This window comes from Dasypus novemcinctus, chromosome 7, assembly GCF_030445035.2.
Source record: "Dasypus novemcinctus isolate mDasNov1 chromosome 7, mDasNov1.1.hap2, whole genome shotgun sequence".
Taxonomy (NCBI): domain Eukaryota; kingdom Metazoa; phylum Chordata; class Mammalia; order Cingulata; family Dasypodidae; genus Dasypus; species Dasypus novemcinctus.
The window spans coordinates 87361729-87374052 of record NC_080679.1 but is presented as its reverse complement, the minus strand read 5'-3'; the positions used below and the strand labels follow the sequence as shown (position 1 = coordinate 87374052).

Here is a 12324-nt window from a genome sequence, read left to right as displayed (position 1 = left end):
ATAACTTTCAGGCATGAAGATTAAATGAAGGCATTCTGAGCTGAAGGACAATTAACATGAAACTTATTGGTGAAAAACTAAATGTTTTTTTCCCTAAGGTGAGGAACAAGATACCAGTTCATACCCACTAGAACGGCTACTATAAAAATTTAAAAAAAGAATAAAACAGAAAATTATGAGTGTGGGAGAGGCTGTGGAGAAATAGGAGCAATCATTTATTGCTGGTGGGAGTGTAAAATGGTGCAGCTGCTGTGGAAGACAGTTTGGTGGCTCCTTAGGAAGTTAAGTATAGAATTACTATATGACCCAGTAATTCTGCTAGTAGGTATATACTAGTTGAAAAGATTGAAAGCAGGGACTTGAACTGATATTTGCACATCAGTGTTAATCACAACACTATTCACAATTGCCAAAAGCAACCCAATGCTCATCAATGGATAAATAAAATGTGGTATTTACGTACAATATAACATTATTCAGCTGTGAAAAGGAATGACATTCTGATACTTGTGAAAATATAGATGAACCTTGAAGACATCATGTTGAAGGAAGAAATGCTCAAAAATAGCTATTAAGAAAATGCAAGTTAACACCACAATAAGATACCACTACATAGAATAACTGAAAAACTAGCTGATAGTAATACTGAATGCTGTTGAAGATGCTGAGTAATTGCAACTCTCATATATTGCTTTTGGGAATGCAAAACATTATGGCCACTCTGGAAAACGATTTGGCAGTTTCTTATAAATTTGGACATACATTTACCATATGACACCACAATCCTACTCCTAGCGAAATCATAACTTGTATTTACACAAAATATATAGGCAAAAATGCTTAAAAAGCTCTATTCATAATCATTCAAAACTGGAAACAACTCAACCATTCTTTAACAGATGAATTGGTAAGGAAACTGTGGTAAATTCCTACAAAGGAATATTACTCAGCAATAAAAAGGAATGAACTGATACAATAATACACATGTATCTCAAAATCTCAAAAGCATTATGCTATTAAAAAAAGCCAGTCTCAGATGTTACTTAGAACATGTTTCCATTTATATGAGATTCTGGAAAACACAAATCTATAGCAATGGAGACAAGATCGGTGGGTGCCAGGGGTGGTTTGAGAATGTGACAACAAAGGAGCATCACAAGGGAGGTTTTGGTGATGAAACTGTTCTTTTTGCTTTATATGGTATGGTTAGACAAGTTTATATATGTGTCAAAACTCAAAGAATTTATGCAACATAAAAGTCAATTTTACTACATGCCAATTTAAGATTTAAGTATGATGAAATAGATAAAATAAAATTATATTCAGCACTATTTTAGTATAAGTAAATTTTATCATAGTCTAATCTTCTGAATATATCCCATAAAATACAGCATTTTGATGAGAGAAAATGTGTATATATGTTTGTGAGAGAAATAGAAATAATTTCCATGATGAGAGATAGAAATAATCCAAAAAACATATTTGATTTTGTTTTTGATAATATATACACATTGTATATTTACATTTTACATATTTTTACTCTTAAGTCATCCCACACTTAATGTAATGCTAAATTTAGTTTTAATTGCCTGAGTCTACTTTGGATAAGTGTTGCAGTAGGGCGGGAAGTGGGGTGTGAGTTTGGGCGTGGTGTTGAAGTTGACGACTGGGACATTTTTAGCTCGAAGTCATGGTAATACATGTTGATATCTCTGGTTTTCCATAGACACCCCATCACAGCGGGTACAGTTTATTCTTGGAACTGAGGATGATGATGAGGAGCACATTCCTCATGACCTTTTCACAGAACTGGATGAAATTTGCTGGCGTGAAGGTGAGGATGCTGAGTGGCGAGAAACAGCCAGGTGAGGAGTCTTGTTTGGGTGGAAGCCTACTAGAGAATTTTCATGCTATTATAAAAAGAGATTCTTAATGTACGCCTTCATGCGTGCTGCTGATTTCTGAAGTTGTTCATCTGGCCTGGGCGTATCCTACAATGGGATATGGGTCAGAATGAAAGCTGAAGGCAGTAATTATAGTAAACAATGACAAAGAACCAGCAACAGCTGCAGTCTTAAAGATAAACAGTAACATAATTTTGTGTGTCACCAGCAAAACAATGGAAGTTTAAAAGACATTTGTTTCTATCTTTTTTAGCTGCTGATTTGTGCCCAAACCAGTGATATTATAAAAGCAGGGGACTTTTTTAAAGAAAGGGCAAACATTATGATAAGTCAATTTAGGTACAGTCCTGGATTTCATTTACTATTTGGTGAGGATAAAAATAATTTATAATGTGTTTCTCAGATATGTACATACTTAAATATGTGTTTTCTCAGAATATCTTTTTAAAATTACTTTTTATCTTTTGTTATTAATATTTCTATATTGCTATATATTTGATGGATTGCTATACAGTAATGAACTAAGTTTTGTGTTTAGTTTTTATTCATTCTTGCTTACTTATTTATTTAACAAACATTCATGGACTACCCCATCATGTGCCAGGTGCGATGGATATAGAGCAACAGCAAGGAAAAATCTTAAGTCTTGTCTTTAATCATCTCAGTCTAATGGAGGATTTAGACAAGTTGTAAATGCTGTATAATGGATACTATGATGCAGGTGTGCACAACAACCTGTGGGCACAGCTAGGGTTATCCTTTACCCACTGCTTCCCAAATTTAATGTGAATAAGAATCCTCTGGGATCCTGATAAAATGAGGATTCAGTAGGCCTCAGGCTTGGGGTCTGAGATTCTGTATTTCTAACAAGTTCTCAGGTGATGAGATGTCAGTGTCTTTGTTTTACTTTGAGTAGTGAGGATCTGAAATACAACAGTGAAGGAGAGTGGATCAGGATAGTTTCCCTGAAGGAGAAGATTTCCTGAGTTAACTCTTGAAGGTCGAGTAGGAATAAATCTGGGCAGAAAAGCAGAGGGATTCTGTACAGAGGGAGCAGAGTGTTTTTGAACAACATCCACTGATAAAATAGGCTTGACTGTTTTGCTAGGCTATCCCTTCCATGGTTAGACAGCTTTATCTGTTAGAAATTCCTTCTCTTGAACATGTTTGTTAAGGGCCCTAAGATTGCAGCAGCCTTCTGAAAGCCACAGTATTCTACTGAATCATACTAAACTTGTGGCTGCGTCTAATCATTGCCTTAGCTTGCTCTACCCACAGATAGTGTGGAACGAAATGTTAATTGTGATAATGAATATTATGAATAATACTGGTGCAGTGATTATAATACTGGCCCAAGATATATCTTTTTTGATATATCTTGAGTGACCTTTTAGGCTTTCTTTTATTTAAAAAATGCTGAAAGTAAATTAAAAAAAAGCCAAAATGGCTATCACCTCATTCATCCCTGTTAACATTTAAAAAAATAAAACTAATAACCACCTATAGTTAAATTACAAAAGTATAGAAGGGTAAAAAACAAAAGTATCCCTCTACATTACCAGTCCTTCTCTTCAAAGGTAATTGGTGTTGCAGTTTCTTGTGCATCTTTCCAGAACAAAATTTTTATGCCTAGATTTGCATGTAAATCTCTCTGTTTATAAATTTACACAGTAGGGATTCTATAATATACAGTGTTGACACTTTACTTTTTTTCCCTTTTTATATTTGGAAAATTTTTCCATATCAACAGTACAGTACAGGTTTTCTCAGGTTTTTTAATGGCTGCATTGCATTTGATTATATGGATTAACATTCATTTATTTAGCCAGCCTTAGACATTTTCATTGTTTGATTTTTAAAGATTTATTTTTTATTTATTTCTCTCCTCTTCCCTGCCCACCCCCCCCCGCCGCCAGTTGTCTGCTCTCTGTGTCCATTCTCTGTGTGTTCTTCTGTGACTGCTTCTGTCCTTATCAGCGGCATCAGGAATCTGTGTTTCTTTTCTAGTTGTGTCATCTCTCTGTGTGTGCGGCACCATTCTTGGGCAGGCTGCACTTTCTTTCGAGCTAGGCGGCTCTCCTTACAGGGTGCACTCCTCATGTGTGGGGCTCCCTACGCGGGAGACACTCCTGTGTGGCAGGGCACTCCTTGCACGCATCAGCACTGTGCATGGGCCAGCTCCACACCGGTCAAGCAGGCCCGGAGTTTGAACTGTGGACCTCCCACGTGGCAGGTGGATGCCCTATCCATTGGGCCAAGTCTGCTTCCCTGCTTGTATTCTTGTCAGCGGCACCTGGAATCTGTGTCTTGTTTTGTTGCATCATCTTGCTGCATCAGCTCTGTGTGTGGCGCCATTCCTAGGCAGGCTGTGCTTTTTTCATGCTGGGTGGCTCTCCTTATGGGGCGTGTTCCTTGCGGGGCACACTCCTTGCACGGGGGGCTCCCCTACACAGGGGACACCCCTGTGTGGCATGGCACTCCTTGCACGTGTCAGCACTGTGCATGGGCCAGCTCATTACATGGGTCAGAAGGCCCTGGGTTGAACCTTGGACCTCCCATGTGGTAGGTGGGTGCCCTATCCATTGAGCCAAATCTGCTTCCCTGTTTGAGTTTTAGACATTACTATAGACATTGCTGCAATTATCACTTCTGTGTATATTTTGGCATTATCTTGTAGGCATTTATGTAGGTATTTTGTGGGAATTTATATACCAAAGAGAACAAACATTTTTACTTTGGTAGATATTACAAAATTGCCTTCATAAAATGCTTCCATAATTTACACTTCCACCAATGGTGTATGTGAATATTTATTTCCCCCAAACTCTTAACACACTAAATCATAAAACTTTTAAAAATGTTTGCCAATTTTATAAGTGAAAAAAATATAGCTCATTGTTTCAGTTTGTATTTCTTTAATTATTAGTGAATTTGGCATCTTTTCATGTTTCTATTTTTTTCCTAAGGACTACCTGTTCATTTCTTTTACCAGTTTTATGTCAAATCATTCATTACTTTGCCTTTTTTTTTTTTAGTAATTTAAGTTGGTGGTATGTTATTACATGCAAATTACCTTATTTATTTAAAAATTTATATGTATCAATTTCCCTTATGATGCTTTCTAGTGTAGTAATTTAGATATCAATTAATTTGAAATACCTTTGTTTAACCTGGTAAATTTTAAGATTAAAAATCTTCTACCTTATTTTTTTCTTCTAGCTGCATCAAAAACTAAATATTTGGGGGCTTTAAAATGCAGAATACATGTGCTCATCTCTTTATTTGGAGTCAGAAAAGTAATATATGTTAATCTTTTCTACAAATTAGTGCTATAGCTTTTGCTCTTTCTTGATTAAAGAGCTGTTGATAGGGGAGTTAGAGTGCATACTACCCGTGTAAGGCTAGGAGCACCTATGTTTAGTTGGTTACAAGAAATATGGTTTTTTTTCTGGTAGGTACGGTGACTAGACAGCTCTGATTAGTTAGAGTTGCTATAATATTTTGCTACAAACAAATTTTGGGAGCATTTCTTTTAGATTCCTTTCTTCACTCACACCCTACATAATAGACCTGAGTAGTAAGATTGGAATATTCATTTTGGGATGAGTAACTCCCTAATTCTTAGTTGATTGGTGACTTTTCATCTTCGGGATCAAATGGTCATCTGTTCCTTTTTAACAGTAATTTCCTTGTAACTTATCCACTCAATAAAGCTGGAAGTTGGCAGAAGCAATACTGAAATTTAGCTCTTTCCAATCTATCACAGTTGAGCAGGTAGGATTTTATCATGCTCTAGTGGATTAATTTGAACAATGTAAACATGTTAATCTCAAACCACCAAAATACATTGCTGTTTATTTATAAATAATTAAAGAGCCAATGAACTTAATTATTAGCATTTTCTGATGTTATTAGGTAGGACTTATGTTCTTAGCATGCTTCTGGAAACATACGTGGTACAGCTGTTTGAGGTTCAGGGAGACATCAGATGAGCAATCAAAATGGGAATAGACATTGAGGAGGGTAGATGAATTTTGGCAGAGGCAATATTTCAGGGAAAAACAGAAGATATTTATTTGAGGACTTAGATATGTAGTTGTTAAAATGGCAGAAGTAATTTTGTGCTGGTTGCCCTCATTCATCTAAAATGGCTAATTTTAGCTAATTAATAGCTCCATCTGATTTCCCAAATGCAATTTGAATCTCGTAAATCTATTAGCATAACCAATTGAAGCATTTCTTTCTTTTGGTTAGTATTCCAGGTGAAATTAGTAACTTTCTACCCTTAAGTATAAAAATAAAAAGGATATTATATCAGCAGCTGTCACGTATCACATCTTGAATAATTTGTGCTCACTGTTGTTGCCAAGTAAAACTTAAGCAAAGTTTTAGACTTGAAGTTAAATTTTTGAATCATAATTATTTAATAAATGTTTGTGAAAACCTGCTGTTCATTTTTCAAAATCCTACAAGAAGCCATATGACAAGGCTAATGAAATCAGCACAATTACAATGTCCTGCTTATAAATAACGTATAGTGTTATTTATAGAAAAGTGCACAAAGATACCACAACTGTGTAATTGTGGAGAAAACAGTTTGACTCACTGTGGTTGCCCCTTAAAATGCTTCCCACAAATGGTCAGGGAAGAGACAAAGAAGGAGGGAGCAGTTAAGCGTCTGATATATAATAGAGGTATGGAAAGTGATTATTACATCAAGGTAATTCTTTGATACTGTGAAAGCATTTAATATTCAGCATTAGTAAATGTTCAAGTAAAAAATTTTCAGTGGAATATGAAATGTAAAGATAATATGGATTAAGAAACACCTGATATCTAGAGATTCTAGGCTTGGCTGTAATTCATTCCTGCTTGAAAAGATTATATGCACTCTGTGACAAGAGACTATTCTCTAGGCCCCACCCTCACTTCCCAACTCTTCCCAAAAGTCTCAAAAAGAGGATATTTAATCTAGAGACCTGCATTGCTTTCCACAGGGATATCATTTTGGATGTCACAGTAACTCCTTTGTTTTCTGAGTAGCATCAGAGAATAATAATTCTTAGAAAAGTTGCACTGAAATACATAGACTAGAATTAACAGAGAGTTAAGTTCTATGTAAAACATCTATTTCTAACTTGCAGAAAAATTTTACTTCTATTTAATATTTATATCGTAGAGGAGTTTATCATCAACATAATCCTCAAAAGAATTCACAAACCACCTGCTTTATATTGTTTAGTATAGACTCCAGAGTTCTACTCATGGATGAAAACAGGTCTAGACATACTGAATGAAATGAAAATAATCTGCTCAGAGTTTAAATCTCTCCCTCCACAGAAGATGTCATGATTGATTTTTTTCAAATCATTCATCACATCTCATGCCTTTGTGAATTGTTTGCTATTCAAATAAATGTCAGCTGAGTTTATTTGAATACTGGACCAAATTGCAGCACTTTATGTCATTAACTGCAATCAGGCATTTTGTAACTGACAATATATTCAGCAACTAGAAATCTTGGAACAAATTTCAGTGTGTTCCCAGACCTATTTATTTCTATCTTTGAAGTACTAAATGGAAAGAAAAACAACAGAAAAAGAGACATACTTATGTATTTATGTATGTATATTATTTCGAATATAGTCTTTTACAAATATTTATTTAAACATCTCTTAAAGCTTTTGGCAAATATATGCTTGGCATCGTTATGGAGCTGGCATAAAACCCTGAATCTTGAAATGTTAGTGTGTTTAGGAACATGGTACTTGTAACTTGTGGGCTCCTTTTTATGAAATATATCTTCTGCCTCTCCTTACACTGCTCAGAAGCCTATGGTTATATCAAATCGGCCATGTATATTACTTATATTTGGCCATCTTAACAATTAAGCTGCTAGCAAATCACAGAAACTCATACTTCTTTTTTTAGGAAAACTAAGCCCCCAGTTGTAAGGACATTATTCTGAAGGAAGAAATAAACCTTTAGCTTTGCTTTTAAGATGTCTTCTCAGACAGACACATTGATCAGTGGAATAGAATGGAAAAACAACATTAGAACAGAAGTAGACCAACACAAGTACACCCAACTGATTTTTTAAAAAGGGGCAAAAACTTTTTGATGGGGATAGGATAGTTTTTTAAACTAATGGTGTTGAAACAATTGAACATCTATAGGCAACAAAAAAAGAACCTGGATCTAAACTTCACACTATATGTAAAAATTAATTCAAAATATAGCATGGATCACAATGTTAAAAGAAAAATGAAAAAACATTTAGCAGAAAGCATAGGAGAAAGATTTTGGAACCTAGAATTGGGTGAGGAGTTTTTAAATATGACATCAAAAGCACAATTCATAAAAGCAAACAGTAAATTGACCTTTAAAACAAACACAAAGACACTTTTTCCTCTTAGAGATCCTATTAATAGGATATAAAGGCAAGGTATGGACTTTGAGAAAATATCTTCAAGCAACATATCCAATAAAAGGCTTTTATCTAGAATATATAAAGAACTCTCAAAGATCAAAGATATATAAACAGACAATATATTTAGATAAATGGACAAAAGACATGATTAGATATTTTGCCAAAAGGGTGATACATATGGCACATAAGCACATGAAAAGATAATATCATTATTCATTAGGGAACTGCAAATTAAAGACACATGAGATATCACTGTACACCTAATATAATATCTAAAATTAAAAATATTCACAATAACAAGTGTTGGTGAGGATGTGGTGAAACTGGATTTCACATGCATTGTTGGTGGGAATTAAAATAGTAGAACCACTCTGGAAAATTGTTTCTTATAAAACTAAATATAACAACCCAGCAATTGCTCTCACGGGCATTTGTCACAAAGAAATGAAAACTTATGTTAACACAAAAAACCCCTATATAAATTTTTCGTAACATCTTTATTTATAATAAAGAAAAACCTGTAAACAATCCAAATGTCTGTCAGTGGATGAATAATTGAATAAAGTGGTACATCCATACAATGGAATACTACTCAGCAACAAAAAAGAACTGCTGATGCGTGCAACAACTTGGATGAATCTCAAGGGTGTTATGCTTTAGTGAAAAAAAATCAAACTCAAAAAGTTATATACTAAAGGAGTCCATTCATATAATGTCCATGAAATGTCAAAACTCTAGTGATGGAGAACATATTAGTGGTTGCCAGAGGACAGGGGGTGGGAGGTATGACTGTAAAGGTGTAGTATAGGGTAGTTCCTTTTGATGATGGAACTGTTTGTGTTTTAATTGTGGTGTCAGTTACACAAACCTGTACATGGTCAGGATTCTTAAAATGTAGATATTTACTTTCAAAGGAACTAAGATAACGTGACATAGATGCATTATCATGTATTTGTCCTCAGGGTTATCTAGGTATAAAATTTAACTATAAATCTCTTTGTAACAAAAGTTTGACCATTTTATATAGCTCAAGAAACACACAAATATTTTAAAAATGACTTAATTATTAATGTTACTGCAGCTTGCAAATGATATTATTGTATGGGTCAGTTTACAGTGTTTTACTTAGGTAAGTAAGAAACAATACTTTTTTAGTAATGTACACACACTGTTTTCAGGATTTCATAAATGAATAAATTTTTAAAGAAAGAAAACAAATGTGGGTTACTTAGAGAGTCAGAGGAAGGAAAAAACATATTCAAATTAAGATTGAGTCAAGATCGGTTGAAAATGAAACATTAAATCAGTTGTTCCAAATATAGGCATAACAAGGGTCTTTGAGCAGAAAGGAACTATAAATTCAACCAAAGTGATTAATTTATGGTGAAAAAATGGGCACAGACTGGAGAAAAAGGAAGCAAGAACAACTTGGAGTTGAATCCTGACTTAACAAGGTTACTGGCTAGGTGACCTTGGACAAGTTATTTAATATGTTGAATTTGTCTCATTTTATAGATAAGAAAACTATGGCCCAGAGTAGAAAGACTTTCCATTGCTCACATGGACACTATTTAGCTGTAAAGACAAAAACCTAGATTTAATTTTATCTCCAACTAGTCCAAGAAACTTACCACAATCCCTTCCCATCTCAAAATGTCCACATAGTAGTTTAGTCCTTTATGGTATTTATGTTCATTTTCTGACCCTGGATGACCTTACTTTTTTTTATTTATTAGAGAAGCTGTGTGTCTACAGAACAATCATATATAAAATAACAGAATTCTCATATACCACCTTACTTTAATACCTTGCTTTAATGTAGAAAATTTGTTACAATTGGTGAAATCACATTTTTATAATTGTATTATTAATTATAGTCCATGGTTTAACATTGGGTTCACTCTTTGTTTAGTTCAGTTCCATGGTTGTTGTTTTTTTTTTTAATTTTTATTTTGTTACCATATACATATACTAACATTTCCCATTTAAACAGCATTCAGATATATATGTTTCAGATTTGTTAATTACTTTTACAATGTCATGCTACCATTACTACCATCTGTTACCAAAACTTTTCCATCATTCCAAATAGGAAAACTGTACATTTTATCCCTTAACTTTACATTCCCAACCTTCATCCCATCTCCTAGTAACCTATATTAGACAGGGTTCTCTAGGGAAACAGAATCAACAGGAAATATCTGTCAATAGTATGTGATTTTGAGTCTCTCATGTGACCATGGGTATGCACAAGTCCAGGTTCCACAGGCAGGCTGCACACCAGGGCCCTGATGAAGGTCCAGTGAAGGTCCTGGATGAATTTCTGGGAGACATTGGCTGTCCAAGGATGAGCTGGGAAATTCTCCAAGTGCTGAAATCACTTCCCCTTTTAAGGGATTAAACTGATTGGATAATGATCATTCGTTGCTGACAGCAATCTCCCTGATTGATGTAGATGTAACCAGCTGTCTATGTAGTAAAGTCACTGGTAACTGAAGTCCGTAAATGTCTTTGTGTTAAAATTAGCCCAGGGCTTGCTTGACCAAACAACTGGGCACAATTACCTGGCTGAGTTGACACATTAGCCTAACCATTACAGTCCACCCCTTGTCAACACAGCAACTGTACACATTACCTTAAACCATACTTAGTCTCTAAGTAAAAGCAATAGCAAACATGCTTATATATATACATTTTTGCCTAACAATGTTCAAGTCTCCTATGTACAACCGAAACACATTAATTCCCTACAGAATATGGTGCAAGTCCTTTGGTAATATTCACTCTTAAACTTGACATCCTTAAATATTATGATATGAAACTAATACAACTTGTCCTGTGATAGGGGAAAAGTTTGAGGAAGAAAACAAAGAAAATTCATTTTGTGTGCATATATGAAACAAGGAAGGCAGATTCATGACTATTACAGTCCTCATTTCTGTAACTGGTCACATGGTTGAAGTTCATATTTATCACTACCTTCTTCCACTACGCATTCCATGTTCCCATTACACTTAGCAAGCACTTCAGCTGGCTGTGGTTCTCTGCCTGGAGGGGTGACCCAAACTTTCATTTCTGTAGATTCTGGGCCATGGTTAATCCTGCTTGGATTTGGTTGTTGCAGTTTTTTACTGACTTTAATCACAAGGCATGGTAGTACTAGGAGATGTCCTAGAGGATAGCCTGTATTTCAGGTAAATTCTTCTTTAACCCCCATAATGTAGACACAGTCCTATTTCTCATTGATAGTCAGGATCAATCACCCCAGCCAGTACAGTAATTCCCTTCTTTGCCTGTTGATTCAGAGGGAAGAGGAGCCCTAAGTGGCCAGGTGGCATCTTAACTTCCAGTTCAATGGAATCCTTGTTGTGTTCCCTGGTGTCAGCACTCCTCCTTTTCAGACTAAAACCTGTAGACCAGCAGAGCTTGAGAATGCAGGGACAGGAAACAAAAATTTTCCCAGTGGGTCACCAGGGTTAATAGTGAGTGATGCCACTCCCATTTCCACCCTTTGGTTCCTGGACCCATGAATGCTGGCTATGGGAGAAACAGCACCGCAGAGTGGATGCTGATTTAGAGCATACACAACCTCCTGCAGAACATTGCCCCAGCGCAACAAGGTATCGCCACCTAGTTGGCACTATAATTGAGTCTTCCAAAGGCCATTCCATTGTTCTATTAATCCAGCTGCTTCAGGGTGATGGAGAACATGGTAAGATCAGTGAACTCCGTGGACATGTGCCCATTCCCACACATCATTTGTTGTGAAATGGTTCCTTGATCAGAAGCAATGCTGCATGGAATGCCATGGTAAGCCCGCGGATGGTAGTTTTGGAAGAAGCATTGCATGCAGGAAATGCAAACCCATATCCAGAGTTTGTATCTATTCCAGTTAAAACAAATTACTGCCCCTTCTATGGTGGAAGTGGTCCAATGTAGTCAACCTGCCTCCAGGTGGCAGGCTAGTCACCTCGAGGAATGGTGCTGTAA

At 35.6% G+C, this 12324-nt stretch overlaps 1 protein-coding gene across 15 annotated transcripts in view; it reads left to right on the top strand.

Annotated features, from left to right (window-relative positions):
* The window catches only part of SLC4A10 (solute carrier family 4 member 10), a 389606-nt gene that overhangs the window by 231948 nt on the left and 145334 nt on the right, over positions 1 to 12324 (top strand). For all 15 annotated transcript variants that reach the window (XM_058300758.2, XM_012527510.3, XM_058300760.2 and 12 more), the window contains exon 4: positions 1727 to 1865. In XM_058300758.2, coding sequence (XP_058156741.1) covers positions 1727 to 1865 — 139 coding nt within the window. The remainder of the gene's footprint in view (positions 1 to 1726; positions 1866 to 12324) is intronic.